The 17,974-nt window shown below is 36.5% G+C and overlaps 1 protein-coding gene across 2 annotated transcripts in view; it reads left to right on the top strand.

The window, feature by feature from the left end:
• The window catches only part of KIF6 (kinesin family member 6), a 436,358-nt gene that overhangs the window by 142,184 nt on the left and 276,200 nt on the right, over positions 1-17,974 (top strand). For both annotated transcript variants that reach the window (XM_037519645.2, XM_054698762.1), the window contains 3 exons: positions 942-1,085; positions 2,300-2,386; positions 8,627-8,730. In XM_037519645.2, coding sequence (XP_037375542.2) covers positions 942-1,085; positions 2,300-2,386; positions 8,627-8,730 — 335 coding nt within the window. The remainder of the gene's footprint in view (positions 1-941; positions 1,086-2,299; positions 2,387-8,626; positions 8,731-17,974) is intronic.

Genomic DNA, 17,974 nt, shown 5'->3' with positions numbered 1-17,974 from the left:
AGAGCTATCACATATTTCTAATTTGTAGGAAAATCTGTGGTCATGAATTTAAAGCAAGACTAGGGACATAATTGTTTGATTTTTGCCCCAGTTGGTCTCCAAAAACAATGCTCCATCTTGTTTTGTTAACCAATGTAGTAGAAGAAGGTCTGATGATGGGAATTATTCAGCTGGTTGGAGGGAAGACTAGAAAAGTGTTGGCAGAGGTCTGAATTTTCAGAAGCCAGAGCTCTGTGGTGCCCCTAGAGTCATATCTGTGAATGACTTTTTCCTGGTAGCTTCCTTTGGGGATGAGTACACAGCAGCCTTTAATCCATGAGCCATCCATCTAGCTAGTATGTTCCTATTAAGTACTTGACACTCGTGATGAGTAAGACAAACAACCCTAGTGAAAGAAGGTAGCCTCCCACCTCCCACATCACATACAATGATAGCAAATGTGTGTAACACTAACTACTCAAAGTAATTTGCACATTTGAACTGTTCTAATCTTCCCAACTTCCAGGGGTTCCCACAAGTACCCTGTACTCCCTCTCACAGTTCTTATTTACTGCTCTTCCTCTTCTACCTTTATGAAGGGCCATATGGATAAACTTTGGTAGGATTTTGAAAATCTGGCATGATTTACTCTTGGATTTTTATATGAATTTTCCAATGGCTGAAAACAGAATAATAGTGTATCCAATTCGGTACAAGTTACGTCATCTGTCCAAAAATTACAGGGTTCACAATGGTATGTTTTCTGCTGCAGTCACTTTGTTCCATCTTCACCATCATTGTACCAAATATTGTTAACATATTTATTCTGAGCAAGTTTTTAGCTGTCACTTTGCATTCAGTTCTCATTTCCTTCTGTATTTTTATCATAGTTGCACCTCAGTTGTTTGTCAGATGTGTGTTTTCTGCTAAGTCGATGCCATTATTTTTCTACTTTACTGCAGGTTATTATTGCCCTTTCAGAAAAACACCGTTCACACATCCCCTACAGGAACTCCATGATGACCAGCGTCCTGAGAGACAGTCTGGGAGGGAACTGCATGACGACCATGATTGCAACACTCTCTTTAGAGAAAAGGAATATTGACGTATGTTACTTCTTTCTGGAAATCTGTCTGAGTTGTTTGTTTGTTTTTTGCTTCTTGTTTTTTTTTAAGATTTATTTTATTTATGCATCCCAGAACTGTGGTATAGGCCAGAGGTGTGGGGGTGGGAGGATTCACCAGAGACAGAGTAGAGAACAGAATAGGCAGATCTACTGAAATACACTGCTGAGGGGAGCAGTGGGTGAGACAGGAGAGGTCTGCTGCACCATGTGGGTCAGCTCTCTGGCTGGGGGTCAAACTCATGTTTTGTAGCTGCCAATAGCTTCATTGTGTTGAGACTTAACTGCCAGTAGCTTCATTGTGCTGAGACTTAACATCTTGCACCATAGGGAGACCCTGTCTGAGTTTTTCTTGCTAGCTTGTGAGGAATAGTTGAGGGTCCTGCGTGAGCTTCCATCTTTTCAGCAGGGTTTTGGTGTGCTGGTAGAGGTGAATACCCTCCAGAGTTCACAGCTTTGGTTTATTGGTGAGCATTATACTTAGCCCGCTAGAAAATTGACTTTCTCCTGGCACAGGAGAGTTTGAAGAAGGGCTGCTGATATGTTAGGTTACCTTGGCTTCCCCTGCTTGGCTTTGCTTCTGATTACTAAGATTCCTGGAGTACATCTTCAAGATGTGTCCCTAGGCATGTCCCTTGAGGCAGCACCCAGGATGCATTGGCAGGAGCTAGCTACTTAGTGGTTTTCCCAGGTTGCGTTAGAGTTGGTTAATGTTTCATGAATGTCAATTAAATGTTTAGGCTCCAGACTTTCTCCAAAAGAGAAGAACAGAAAGTGACAGGGTGTCTCTCAAAAAGACCAAGCCCCAACTGCATGGGAAGATGCCTTGAAAAACATCTTTTTGGTCTGTTACAAATATTTTGTAGATTTTCATGTTTCTGGATTATGATACCTGCTATATTGTGATTAGTGTAATTGTAGCCCTCATTTTACAAATCAATAATTGAGAATGCATACCAGTTGCCACTTAAGGTCTTGGGATCGCTCACATTTTTTGGAGATCAGTCATTTTACTGAGTCAAACGGAATTTTCATAAAAAACAATGCTCTAGAGCAAAAATCTCTAATTTAGAGGAATAATTTCTTATTGTGTTTCATATTTATTACTCTTTAAGTGTGTATCCTTTTGTTGGGAATAAAAATTTACCTTGATCTTTCTCTGCCACAGTGTTTAAAGGCGCTATTTTGCCTTCTTAGGAATCTATATCTACCTGCAGATTTGCACAACGAGTGGCACTCATAAAAAATGAGGCTGTTCTTAATGAAGAAATTGACCCCAGATTGGTAAGCAACTTTTAACCTACTATGTTAAAAAGAATCAACATTTATTAAAGAAACTTGGTGGGTACATACTCTGAATCAGACAATGTTCTAAGTACTGAGAATGAATTAATTCATTTAGTTCTCACAATACCTTTATAAGTAGATGGCCTCTTTGTCTCCATTTTACAGATGATAAAATCAAAGCACAGAAAGGTTGAAGAACATGGTGAGAGTCATAGTTCTAGTAAGGAATAAAGGCAGGATCCAAGTGGAGACAGTCTAATCTATAGTCTCCCCATTGCCCCTAAGATGTACAGTGAGCCCCAAGAATGCACATGATGGAATCCTACAATTACTTTTAGATGCAGGTTGTAGCTCTTCAAGAAACACAGTTTAAATTTGTAGATAAAATAATCATAATAATAGATCATCTTATATAAAAGTTTCTTGAGACAAAAAAGTTCTGATTGTTATTAAATGGAGCCTTATTTTGTGTTAACTGTCCTGTTATTTATTCTAGAGATATTTAAAAAAAAATAATTGGCTTGCTCTGTGGGAAAAAGTCTAAGCTTCTAGATTTATAACAATTAATTCTGCCTTATTGAAGTGCTTTTTTAAGCAAAAATATTTACAATTTACATGACGCCAGTTCTCATTATAGATACTGATATATTTATCTTCTCTCTATTTTGTTAGTCTTCTATAAATAAAATGCAACATGAGAGTAACTCATATCAACATTGAAAATGTTGAAATAAAATCTTTCAGTTTCAAATCACTCAGCTTTTAATTTTTTTTTTCTAGAAAATAAGCTGGTGTGAGCTTAGTATTGTGCATTATAAAAAAGATGTGAAATTTTTTGAAATATCTGTTATTTACAAATTTCTCAAACTCCAAAAAAAAATCTGAAATTTGCTATTATTTCCTCCTGATTGTTTGTCTTTCTGTCCCTGAAATCATCCTCTTGAAAGGTAAAGACAAAGGAAGAAGAAACGATAATGGGGTATCAGTTTTCTCTTACTAGCTTCAGGGAGTGTGAGCTTCCCTGATGGAATTCTCTAGAGAAACCAATGACCAAAGTAGGATCTATTTCCAGTACAGACCCTGGTCAGATATCAACATCACACAGTGCCACAGCTGGAAAAAGGAGCCAGTATTCAAAGGCTTGAGCCAAGTGGAATTGAACAACTAGGTTGAATTCTGCTAAGCCTACCCTGCCAGCAGCCCCGTGGTTTGTGCAAAATGAGAAAGACAGTGAAGGAGTTATTAGTCCGAAGGCAAAAAATAGTTCATAAGTAAAGGAAAATGAACACTGGGAGGTTTTTAAGAAAAAAAAAAAACTTAACTGAAGAGACTTTTCTTTGAAGAACTTGAAGAATTTGAAGAAAGGTGAACATTATCATGTGTTTGATGTAGGTCTTTGAGCGATTTAAAGAAAAGAGAAATCAAGAGTCAAAAGCTAATAGCTGATAATTGAACAAATTTATTGAGGTCTTCCTGGTGCAGAATAATCTGGTGATTGGCAAGGGCTGTTTCCTGGTCTCTTTTATAATTTCTTCTAAAAACCAATATTTATGCTTGATGTACAGAACTTTACTAGTGACAATGAAAGTGTTTTCTCAGTATCACCCAAACACAAATTGGGTGAGATTTCCTATATCTCACTCTCTAAATTAAATGGAAATGTGGGACCAGCCTTGTATGATCAAAATCATCAAGGATTTGATTTGTTATTTTTTGCAAGTATCAGAACCTCAAAGACACAAGGCGATAAGGGAGCTGTGAACAGGTTAGAATCTGTGGTGACTGGGCATGGGCCAAAATCTTGTAAGGATTGCTCTCATTCCAGGCTTCCTGCAGTCATTTGATGGGAAGTGCTACTATCATAATCTTAAAGCCATAAAAATTTGGCTTAGTTTTGAGATTTCTGCTCAATACAACAGAAAAATAAATTGTTGTTAGACTTGACTTTGAAAGCCTTGGTAGAAGTAGAAGATGTGACATCAGTATTAATTTAGTGAAAAGAGGATACAAATGAATAACTCACATAGGATTTTATTTTTTTGTGTCTAGGGATTTTTCATTCCACATAACTTGATGATTCAAGGAATGTTTTTGAAAGGAAGCAAACAATCAAAACCCATTCAGTCCTGTACATTTAAATGAAATTCAAGGAGCACTATCCTATTCAAAATGCTCAGTATTACATGCTCTTTAGAACTTCAGGTCTTGTTGATGTGCTATAGATAATATGAAACCCACCTATATAAAATTTAGCAAGCATCTTTTGAAATACAGAGCTGAGGTTGAGAGGAGTGGAGTTCTCCGGAGCCCAGAATCAAAACTGAGTCTCCATTTGTCCTGGAATGGAGAGGTTAAGAGTAACAAAGGGATAGAAGACAAAGCCCTTGCACCTAAGCATATGGTTATTGAACTCCTCTCCCCTTCCAACATAAAATCAGTGAAAGGATGAGTCAGAAAGGAAAAAACCTATCCACTACATAGAGACTAGGGAAGCTTGCCTGCTTCAACCTGGACTCCAGGTAGAACAAAATGTGATTTCTTTGATAGCTTGAAATCCTAGGCTCTGTCTCACATGATTTCAAGTTTACTTGTACAAAGCTTCCCCCGTCTGGGAACTCCCAAACCAGAGCTAGAAAATGAATGCTAAGGTAAATCCAAAAAATTAAAAAGATAGCAATCAAAAATTATAAAAATAGGGGCCTCCCTGGTGGCACAGGTATTAAAGTCTCAGCACTATCAAACTATTGCCAGCCACTGAGGCCTGAGTTCAATCCCGGGCCAGGGAGCTAACCCTCATGGTGTAGCAGACCTTTCCTGTCTTGCCCACTGATCCCCTCAGCAGTGCATTTCAGTAGATTTTCCTGTTCTGCTCCCCACTCTGTCTCTGGTGAATCCTCTTACCTTCTGCACCTCCGGCCTCGACCCCAGTTCTTCTATGCATAAATAAATAAAAAATATATCTTTAAAAATATTATAAAAATAAGTGAAAACAAAAACTAAAAAAATGGTACAGTGGAGGAAATAGTAAAACTTGGTGAGTTTTAATAAATTAATAAGATAAATCTCTAGAAAGATTAGAGAAGAAAAATACAAAAAAGGCACAAATTGACACAATAATATTTGGAAAGAAAGGAGGGCTTCACTACAGGTATAATAAATATGTTAACAGTACACAGTACACTTAGGGCAATAAGTTTGGAAAAAATAAAGAAAAGCTAACAATTACCTAGAAAAATTGCACTAAAACTAATGCACAAAGAGTTTAAAAACAAGAATAGATCTACGACTAATAAATAAATTATCTCAAGAAAAACAAAGCTAACAAAAGGAGAGGGAGGGTGGGATGATGGGAGGGAGCTAGGACAGACCAGACTCGATGTTGTTTTTAAAAGTTTACCAAAGAAGAATAAAACCTGGATCTAGCCTGCTAATTTTTGTTTTAGGCGTTTTACATTATGATGGTATGATTATTAAGATAATACATGATGTCATGACTTTGTTGGGTGTATTTCAGGAATTTATGTGTAGTTTATCACTAGAAAATATATAGATGCACAGGAAAAGAAAAAATGCATGGGAAAAAGAAACACCAAATTTCAGGTACTAATAATGGGGAATTTATTTAAGGAGAACTACAGAGGAAAAAGGGCTTCAAAAGTTTCTGTAATGGTTTATTTCTTCAACTAAGTAATAGGTAGATTGATGTGCACTTAAGCTATATAGTGGGTACAAGGTATTCTTTATACCTTTGTACATATATGAGGTAATTCATAATAAAAAAAATCATGTGAATTAAGGTGATTCATCACATTCACAGGTTTGAAAGAGAAAAATCATGTGATCAATCAGTGGAGGCAGGAAAAAGTGTTTGATAATATTAAACATTCCACCCATAGTTTGAAAAGACACATCAAGCCATGAGTATAAGAGAACATGCTTAAAGTGATTAAGAATATTAACCAAAAGCTACAGCAAACATTTTCAAGGTGAACTCTTAGAAAGAAAGACAGGAATGTCTTAAAACTTTGTACTGGAAATCCTAGCTAGGACAATGAGACAATTTTTTAAAAACTATGAGGATTTGAAAAGAAGAAAAACATCTGTAACTACTTATAGACAATTTAATTGCTCAGAATGAACAACCAAAAGTATTTACTGATAGATTCAAAAAGTGTTCAGAAACTTATTTGGTACCTGAATCATACAAAAAATGCATTGTGTTTCTATACATCATTATGCCACAATTAGAAAATGTAATTTTCAAAAATGATTTTATTATAGTAACAAGGAACAAAATCTAGGAACAAAATCTAATTAAAGACATATTTACAGAGAAAATTGTAAATCTTTGTTTAAAGAAATCAGTAGAAAACTATACCATGTTCATGAATGTAATTATTCATTATCATTATTTCGTTAATTCTTACCAAATTAGTGTTTCAATGAAATTTATTTTTAGGTAATATTTGAGGAGGGCCTTTTGTAGAATTTTACAAACTGGTTTTAAAATCTGTATGAAAAATCAAATGGCCAAGGATAGCCGGGTCTAGTTTGTAAAGGAATAAGACAGAAGGGGCTTATCCTGTCTAGATGCCATTTTTTTTTTTTAAATACAGTAAATGAAACAGTGTGGCGTTATTATACATGTAGTCAAATAGATAAATGTTTTGAACTAATAGCCAGAAACAGACACATTTATATGTGGAAACATCGTATACAACAGAATTATAATAGCAAATCTAGTATGGTTGGCTATATAAAAAATTAATTAAAATCAGATCCATATCTCCTACTTCATACAAAAAGTATAATCAGCCTAAATGTGAAAAGCATAGTTTTAAAATTCTTATAAGAACAGGGAGGAAAATATTTCCATTGTTTTAGGTAAAATAGATTTTCTTTAAGAAGACATAACAATACAACTCATCACAGAAGAAGCTGATGATTCAATTATATTAAAATTTAAAACTTTCATTTAACAAAAAGATTATTATGAAGTGAAAGCATAGCATGGGTTGGGAGAAAACATGTGCATTGCATAAAACCAATAAAGGGTTCACATCCAGAATATAAAAAATCCTGCAAATCAATAAGGAAAAGAAAAACAACTTGATTGAAAGATGGGCAAAAATATGAATAAATAATTCACACAAGGAAACCCAACAGCCAATATACATATGCAAGCATGATGAACCTCACTAATCATGGAAATGCAAATTAGAATTAAATGAGATGTGTTTACTCCTACCAGAAAGGCAAATATAAAGTGCCAGTCAGTAATACATAGTGACAAGAAATGTGGGGAAACCGTAACTTACCTATCTAGCTGATGAGAATATAGATTTACAGAACAACTCTAAAGAACAATGTATAATAAAAGGAAGTTGCACGTAATCTACAACCACAGAATTCTAAGTGTATACCATAGAAATTCTCACGCTTGTGCACAAAGAGATTTATAATGTTCACAGCAACACTCTTTGTAATACCAAAAGTAAAAGTCCTAAATGTCCATTAACAGGTGAATAAGCAAATTTTGACATCTTCCTTCCCAGAGATACCATATAACCATGAAAATTAATGAACAAGAGCCAAATGAATGGTGCGGCAGATCTCTCCTGTCTCACCCGCTGCTCCCCTCAGCAGTGTATTTCAGTCAGTCCACCTGTTCTGTTCCCCACTCTGTCTCTGGTGAATCCTCTCACCCTCCCGCACATCTGACCTGTACCCCGATGCATGTATAAATAAATAAATCTTTAAAATAAAAAGAGCCAAATGAGAAAATATAAACGATCTCAAAAGCATAATGTGAGGGGAAAACAAACAAGTTGCGATCATATGCAGTAGGGTAACATTTCCATAAAGTTCAAGACATGCAAAATGGCATCATGCATTATTTACCGTTACATCCATACATATGGAAAAAATGTAAGAAAACATGCAGGGAAATGCTCCCCATTAATGCAGTATCGTGATCACCTCAGGAAGAACAGAGGGGGAATAGGAATGAGAAGATCCAGTTTTATCAGTAATGTTCTATTTGCTAAAAATTAATTCTAGAACTGTTTTAACAAAATATTAAGCTTTTATAAAACTGGGTGATAGGAATGCCTCTACATTGTCTCTCTGTATTTTGATCCTTAAAGTAGTTCATAACTTTAAAAGATGTATATTCTCTCTCACCAAGTTCCCCCCAATGAGGCGCTGACATTTATTCTCCTGCCTTGCCATTTGTAGATGATTACCCGCCTACAAAAGGAAATCCAGGAACTGAAGGATGAACTGGCCATGGTCACTGGGGAGCTGAGGACAGAGGCACTCACAGAGGCAGAGCTGCTTCAGTAAGCCTGTGGACTTTTTTCCTTTTTCTTTCACAGGGAAAGTTTGTGTTCACTTCTTTGTTGGCTTTAATGTTATGAATTCACCTCAAAGCACAGAGGTCTCCTGGGACAGTCTGAAAATTGCATTGAGGCGCCAGTTAAGAGTGGCGGCTTTCCATGAAAAGCTGGATAAGGCTGGCAGTGTTTTTGCCGCCTCAGCTTTGAGGAAGTAAAGAACAGAGCATAGAGAGGATGGGAATAGACTTCTCATGCCAGCTGAAGAAAAGGGATTGTATAATAGTCATGCAATTTTAAAACATATACCCCAGACACTCTTACTGTGGGTCTGAGATTGAAAAGAATTCAAGAAACGTCCTTTGTGTTAAACAGCATCTTGCTGCAAGCACCAATTTATCCCATGCCAAAGTAAGCTCTCTCCTTTAATAAATAGATGGCCCATATATTATAGTTCAAACGCTTGAAATGGGAATGAAAGCAGGTATTCAGGGCTTTCCATGGGGCGGCACCCTTAAGAGCCTTTAGATTTGCAGCCACATGGCATATCAGGGGCACGACTTGCTCTCATTCCCTCTCTGATCATGAGCCACAGTGTGGGCTTTCTTGTTTCTGTGCTGCTTATTAAGCATACATGGAGTGACGATAATGGCCTGGGCTTAGCAGGCAGGGGTATTCCCTATTTCCAAATACGAAACAGAGTTACACGAAATCTTTCTTAAGATATGTTATCATTTCAGCTTACCATTGTTCAACAGAGAAAATGGTAAGTAATAGAGGTGATAAAAAGTATTTTCTTTAAACTATTTTATAGCTGCCTCTAGAGGTAGGTCTAACACTTGCAAAGCCTCCAGCAAGGTTTCTGTTATACTCAAATCTTTCACTCCTCTAGGATGGATTTCCTAATTCTAGAATGCCGTGTTTAGTAATATGATAGGCCTCTAAGGCTTTTCTTACAAAACTGCTTTGAGCCATGTATGCAGTTCAGGTGAAATATATTGTCAAATTCACATTTTTAAGAACTTCATGTCATTCCTTGAAATAGCTAGGGATATATTAGCTATTGAGAAACCCAAGTTGAGAATTTATTCACTATGGTCCTACTTACCCTCAAAGAAAGAAATGACTAATTATTATCTTTGAACATGTCTCTTCAGAATTTTGCTCTTTGCAGCAGAGTCCATCCAGGTAAACAAAGCCTTCTAGGGCTCTCAACAAAATGTATTTAATGGAGGAAATTATTATACAGGAGATGGCACTGTGGGAATAATGCATCATCCCAAAAATCAGGAACAGCAGTGACTCCTATACCCTTAGAACTGAGGGGACATTGGTAGAAGGTTGTTATCCAGGTACTCAGCCTGTATCTGACTAGCAAGAGCTCCACCATGATGAGTTCTATCCAGTGTAAGTTGGGGGCACTGAAGAGCTACAGGTGCTTTAGGGACGTCACCCACATCGGGAATCCTGGCTTCTCTTTCACCCTCATCTTCTAGTCCTCCAACAGTGCCTTCTATTAACTAAATTCACCTAGGAACACTTGATAAAGGAGCCAGGGGATGGAGTTTTCAGTAATGCAAAGACAAAGAGAGGAAAGTGGAAATTGTATCTAAGAGCAAACAGAGAAAGCACCAATTATCCAATAAATACCGGTATTTTTTCTAATTCCCATATATCCTTCATATTCTTCAGGAGGCTCAGTTTAAGGGTCAGATTCTGAAATGGCAGTTTCAAGGTATCAGATTGAATAAGTATATGCTCCACATTCCCTCCACTGCACCAAATGGGGAATTATTAAACTGATAATAAAGAAACATATGACTCTCTAATCACATCAGAAGACAAGAAGTAGACTCTAATCACATCAGAAGGTGAGAAATAGACTTCTCAAGGGACTGGGGGCTTCAAGGGATTCCTGAGAGGCTGGGAAAGACACAGCTGTAGCTCATCTAGTAGCCCCACATCTAGAAGTGGTGGAACCCTGGAGCAGAGGAGGGGGTAGGAACAGCCAATGAGAATTTGGCAGAGCTGCTGTAAGGGGAACAGTTTTCCCTATGCACTCCTGTGCATCCCTTCTTCCCTTCACCACCTGGTGTTTAGGATGGAGAAATAGGGACTAGCCTTAGGTAGCTTATGTGCAGGGCAAAGAGAGACCAGAGAAGCTCTGAAGATGAGCTACCTCGTCTGCAGCTCTGCCCATCCTCTCTTTGCACAAAAAATGGAAGTGTGAGCAACCATGTCTGCTTCAGTCTGTCATCCAAGACAGGCTGCCTGAACCGAGATAGCTGAGTCTAAAAAGATTAGGCCAGTCAGGAATGACTTAGAAATATGAGGACTGTCAACATCAAGAAAACTAACAAGAAAATAGTAATTTTTAAAAAAGAACAAGAGCATTTACTACTAGGAGGGTTTCAGAACTAAACTTTACAAGAAGAGTGATTAATAGCTTTAGAGATATAAAAGATGGTATGACAGCCACAAAACAACAGGGTCTTACTTTTTATAAAGACAGAATCAAGAGGAGATCTTGCAGTGTCCCCAAGGGAGATGCATGTCTTCTCCATCTTTTTATTTTTCTTTGCCAAATCATGTTTATTGAGGTAAAGTAGGTTTACATCTTTGTATCTGCTCCAGGAACTATAGGTTCAAACTTCTACAAATGTGTACTTTTATACCCTACCCACTACCAGTGCCCCAGAAGATTTCTATTTTCCACCATGTTCCACTGGCCCCTTCCCTCCCCTATTCCACCCTACCATCCTCTCCTTGTGATTGCCTCACTTTTGAAGTCAGGTGTTAGGTGTTTACTATTGGTTTGGTTTTGACTGACCCTTTGCTATAGTTCTCTGTATTTCATATCTAAGTAACCATCCTATGTATGTGTTTTTCTTTCCTACTTACCTCACTTAGCATTATCTTTTGGCAGGGAAATGACTGAGTGAGCCTTATAGATCAGTTGGTCCCTGAGTTTCTGAGACATAAGATTGGGAAAGTATGAGAGGTATAGGGCATAGGTGGGGAAATATGGAATGCAATATATATAGAAAATGCTATAGTGTATAAGACACAATGAGAAGTATTTACCTTATCTGCTTTTTGATACTTTACATATATTGTATTGTGTATATACACCACTTTTTTGGAATCATTCGTCTGTCATTGGGCATTTAGGTTGTTTCCATAGTTTGGCTATTGTAAATAGTGCTGCAGTGAACATAGGAGTGCATATATACCTTCAAATTAGTGTTTTTACATTCTTTGGGTAGATACCTAGGAATGTAGCTGCTGGATTGTATAGTATATCTACTTTTAATATTTTAAGAAGCATCTATACTGTTTTTCATAGGGGATAGACCAGTATACATTCCACCAACACTGTGCCAGGGTTCCATTTTTTCCACACTCTACCAACATCTGTTTTTGCTAGTCTTTTTCATATGGGCCATTCTCATGGGTATGAGATGGTATCCCATTGTGGTTTTGACTTGCAGTTTCCTGATGATAAGTGATAGTGAGTATTTTTCACACTCTTATTGGCCATCTGTATGTCTTCTTTAGAGAAGTGTTGATCAGTGTAATTCACCTCATCAACAAAAGGAGACAGAAAAAAATCATATGACCATATCATTAGATGAAGAGAAAATATTTGACAAGATTGAACATCTATTTATGCTAAAAATTTTCAAAGTGGGGGTAGAAGGAACATATATATAAATGCAGTAAAGCCCACATAAGACAAAACCACAGTGAACATCATATTCAATGGTGAAAAATTGAAAGCTTTTCCTCTAAGATCAGGTACAACATAAGGATGTACACTTTCACCACTACTAGTCAACATAATATTGGAAATCATAGCTAGAGCAATTGGACAAGTGAAAGAGAAAAAAGGAATCCAAATTGGAAAAGAAGTAAAATTATCACTATATGCAGGTGACATGATAACATGTATATAAAACCCTAAGGACTCCACTGAAATCTATTAGAAACAATAAATAAGTATGATAGGTGGCAGTTGCAGAGCCAGCCTACAAAAATCAAGCACATTCCTATCTGCAAGAAAAGAGTTAGACAAGAAGGAAATTAAGAAAATAATTCCCTTTATTATTGCATCAAAAAGTATTAAATACCCAGGAATAAATTTGGCTTACGGAGGTAAAGACCTTTACAATGAAAACTATAAGACATTGTAAAAGAAATAGAATAAGACACAAAAAAGTGGAATGATTACTCTGCTCATGGATTGGAAGAATTAACATAATTAAAATGGCAACCTTACCCAAAGCAACATGCAGATTCAATGCAATCCCTATCAAAGTTTCAATGGGATTCACCAAAGAAATAGAACAAACATACTGAAATGCATATGGAATCACAAAAAACCCTGAACAGCCAAAGAAATCCTGACTCTAAAGGGGAAGAATGAAGGTGTCATGCTCCCAGATCAAACTATAATATACTATGAAGCTATAGTAATCAAACTATAATATACTGTGAAGCTATAGTAATCAAAACAGTATGGTATTGGAATAAAAATAGACACAGACCAATGGAATGGAGAACACAGAAATAAAATACACTTATATGGATAGTTAATCTACAACAAAGGGGCCAAGAATATACATTAGAGAAAGGAATGACTCTTTATCATATGGTGTTGAGAAAACATCCACATGCAAAAGAATGAAATTAGACCACTTATCTCACAACATACATAAAAATTAACTCAAAATGTATTAAAGACTTGGATATAAACCATAAAATACATAGAAGAAAACATAAGAAAAACACTCTGAGAAACTGGCTTCAGGAATATCTTTGGAGATTCCATTTCAATGACAACTGAAACAAAAGCAAAATAAACAAATGGAACTACATCAAACTAAAAAGCTTCTGCACAATTAAATAAATTACCCTTACAATGAAGAGACTCTGCTCAATGGGAGAAAATATTTGCACACTATACATCTGACAAGGGGGCTAATATCCAAGTTCTGCAAGGAACTCATCAACAAAAAGAAAAAAAATCTAATTTAAAAATCAGCAATAATTAATGCTGAGCTCAGAAGTCATGTAAAATTAGTTCATACTCTAATAAGTGAACTTCAACAATTTCCAACGAAATGGTTTCTCTCTGTCAGGATAAATGCACTATGCAGCATTATATCTTTTTAATTTCTAGCCAACCATTAAGGAGAACAAATATCGCAAACAATATCCACTCTTCAAAAACAAAGCATAAAGTTTCACAGTATTCCAGTAGGTTTGGTACTTGTTCGCACTGACAGTATAGATTATGCAGATAATCTGTTTTGTTGTTACTGTTTTTGTGATATTGTTGTTGCCATTATGTTTTGCCATTATTAGCTAGAATGAACATTGGTGCAACTTAAAATTCATCAGTCTTTTTTTTTATGTTTTATTTATTTGTTTGTTTGTTTGTTTTGTTTATACATGCACTGGGTACAGTCAGAAGCGCGGGAGGGTGAGTTCACGAGAGCCAGAGCGGGGAGCAGAGCAGGCAGAAAGAAGTACACTGCTGAGGGGAGCAGTGGGCGGCAGGAGAGGTCTGCGCGCCATGTGGGACCCTCCTCTAGTGGCCAGGGAGCAGCCGGGGATCGAACCGGCGCCGCAGAGGCCGCGGGCAGCTTCGCAACCCAGTGCTCAACCACTGCGCCACTGGGGAGGCCCATAAAATTCATCAGTCTTAAGTAGCCTTTATCATCTTAAAGTAAAAGAGATAAATTAAAATTTTCCTCCTAAAGTGGTGCTGCTGTGTAATATTATTAGTCTGTGCTTCTTTGATTTCTAAGGCCCCTGGACATTTACTCAGAAATGTGAATGGGTTTTAGTCCTCCCACTGTGCCCAGAGCCCCTGGGGCTGGGGCTGGGGGTGGGGCAGGAGGTGGAGATAGTGGTATTGGAGAGGGGAAGTGTCCCACAGGTTGACTGCACAGAGTAGCAGAAATATTCTAGCTCTGGTCCATGACCCTGTCCTGTAACTTCCTGAGTTTATGCTGACTGGCATGGCATAAAGACATTCCTGTATGGAATTTTATGAAGGATGTTAGAAAACAGATATTTAATAGATATGATGTTCTGTGTAGTGTGCATTGGAAAGTTTGGAGATGTCTGTTAGTATCTAGCCATATCAAATTTTTAACTATTTCCCAACATTTCAGTTCTCAATGTAAATATTTGTTGCATTAACTTGGATGCTCCAATTGAAGAGGATTTCAGATGTCAGCCTCTAGTAATTGTAATATTTTTAGTTTACATCCTGTTTTTTTTTTTTTTTCGGCCTGGGTAAATTTAAAAAGAGACAGCTGGATAAAGCTGGATAGCCAAGTTAATGTTTATACAGAACTTCTTGGGTGAAGATTTGATTCTGATTGATTCTTTAAACACGTACTTCTTTCTTCTTCTGATTAAAAAAAAAAGTTAGGCCTACAGATCTCTGGCTGGAATTGAAGCAGACCTGATCCAAATCTAAATGAGTAGTATATCTCTGTATAGCAGCATTTTCCCTCTGAGATGGAATTGAATTGAATCTTTTTTTTTTAAATAATAAATTTTATTTTTATATTCCCCATACATTTGCAACCCCCCCTTCTGTCCCCAATCCCTCCCCTCCCACCTTCTACTCCCCAAAAACTGTCTCTGGTTCATAGTTTTTTGTTGATTTTGATTTTCACTTTCTTATAGTTATTCATTTTCCTGGTCCCTTATTTAAGTTCTCTAGATTCCTGCTATGAGTGAGACCATCCGGTATTTTTCTTTTTCTTTCTGGCTTATTTCACTGAGCATGATCCCTTCCAACGCCATCCATGTTGCTGCAAATTGCATGTGTTTATCTTTTTTGAATGCTGAGTAATATTCCATGGTATATATGTACCACATCTTCTTGATCCAGTCATCTATTTTTGGGCATTTGGGCTGTTTCCAAAGCTTAGCTATTGTAAATAGAGCTGCTATAAACATAGGGGTGCAGGTGTTCTTTGGAATGGATGTTTCTGTGTCCTTTGGGTAAATACCTAGGAGTGGAATTGCTGGATCATATGGAAGCTCTATGTTTAGTAGGTCCAGAAATCTCCACACAGCTCTCCATAGTGGTTGGACCAGTTTGCACTCCCACCAACAGTGCAGAAGAGTTCCTTTTTCTCCACACCCTCGCCAACATTTGTTGTTGCTAGTTTTTTTTAATATGTGCCATTCTCACTGGTGTAAGATGGTATCTCATGGTAGTTTTGATTTGCATTTCCCTGATTACAAGTGATGTTGAACATTTTTTCATATGCTTGTTGGAATCTTATGGGTTCAAGGTTGCCCAAAATAAACTTCTAAACTTCTGTATCCTTCCAAATATCTGGATTATTTTCTTCCCCCACCCCTCACCAACTTTTATTGAAATATAATTGACTTATAACTTTGTGTAAATTTAAGGTATATAATATGATGATTTAATATACATATATATTGTGAAAAGAGTACCATAATAAGGTTAGTTATATATAGATTTATATTTACCTTTTTGTGTATATGGTCAGCACATTTAACTAAGATCTACTCTTAGCAACTTTCAAGTGTACAACACAGTCTTATTAGCTATAATCACCACGCTGAATATTAGAGCTCCAGAACTTACTCATCATCTAACTGGAAATTTATACTCTGACCAACATCTTCCCAGTCCCACAACTTTCCAGCCCCTGGAAAAGACCAATCTATAATCTGTGTCTATGAGTTCAACTTTTATTATTTTCCAAAGTAAGTTGATACATTATTTGTCTTTCTCTGACTTATTTATCTTATACCATTATTTTTGTCAATCAGTTAACTCTTATACCAGAATTTATTGATGCATATATTGGATGCTAATTGTTTTAATAGATACTTTGGGGGAATTCAGTCATATGGGATACAGAATATAATTCCAAGGAGTTATAGTTACATTGAAGAAAAATACACATGTATACACATTTACACACACACACACACACATATATAAAGCAGAGAACAAGGCAGTATAGTAATACAAAGAATAAATCGACACTTAATTATAGTTCTAACTACTCCTAGGAGGAGTAAGGAAATAACATGAGACCAGGATGGAGGCACTAGCTAGCAAGGCTCTCTATTGAAATTGTCCTGGCAGGAACCTGGGGTTCTCATGGAAGAACTGAATTAGATTAGGATTCTATTAAAATAGAATTAAACGTATAAATGGTGACCTCACTATGAGTTATGAATACAATATGTAGAGGAGCTATTATTTAATTTTGGTGACTAGGAAATGTGATTGGGTGTATTATAATTCACTTATTCTGTAATGTTAATTGTGCTCTTCAATTATGCTCATCAGTATTCTGGGGGCTAGAAATTCAGGAATGAATAAAACAGAGTCCTTGCCTTCCTGGAGTTTTCAATCTAGTGGGGAGGAAGATAATACAAAAGATAAATAACTAAAATTACAGCATTTCAGAGAACAGAAAGTAGGGAGAGAAAAATAAAACAGAAGTTGCAATTTTAACACAATAACAAAGAATTTACATAAAAAAAATTTAGGACTACTATTTTGATAGTAATAGTAGAAGTAGATGGCATGAGAAATAAGGAAGGTATTTTAATTAGGCTTGGTGTGATGACAAAGGAAAAGATTGAGTAATGACTGTGGAAGCAAAGGAAGAGATGAATACGTAGAAGTGGTGGCTTCAAGTCTAAAGATAAAGAAAGGAGAGCAGTCAAAGCTCAAGATTTTAAAATGTGTTATTAAGGGGTTGAAAATACTGAAAATAAAAGGTTGGCTGAGAATCAGAAATATTCAGTTTTTTTAACATGATGAAAAATTAATTACGTATGGTTGAGTTCTAGAACTTAAGAGAAGGTTAAGGGTGAAGATTTCAATTTTTGAGTGACTAGAATTGAGTTGCTCTAGTACTGAATTCAGGACCAAGCGTCATTTTGGAAATTCTCTAATCTAATTTGAAGTGGGATCCATAAGACCACATCTTCCTACTTTCAAACTTACTAAAGATACAAGTGCTCTTCTAAACACACTAAGTTTTCTTTTCACTTAACCACATTACCCCCAACCCCTACTCTTAATTCTGTTTACTTACAATTAAATATTCCATTCACGGGACATTTTCCAATGGGAAGAAAAGTCTCCCTTTGTAAATCAGAGTGTTAATAGTAAACAGGATAGAAAGATGAGGCATAATATGAACAACTTATGAACAACTTAACAGTA

The sequence above is a fragment of the Talpa occidentalis genome, unplaced genomic scaffold (genome assembly GCF_014898055.3).
Source record: "Talpa occidentalis isolate TD23 unplaced genomic scaffold, MPIMG_talOcc4v2.1 talOcc4.2, whole genome shotgun sequence".
NCBI classification, from domain to species: Eukaryota; Metazoa; Chordata; class Mammalia; order Eulipotyphla; family Talpidae; genus Talpa; species Talpa occidentalis.
This window is presented reverse-complemented; position numbering and strand designations above follow the sequence as displayed.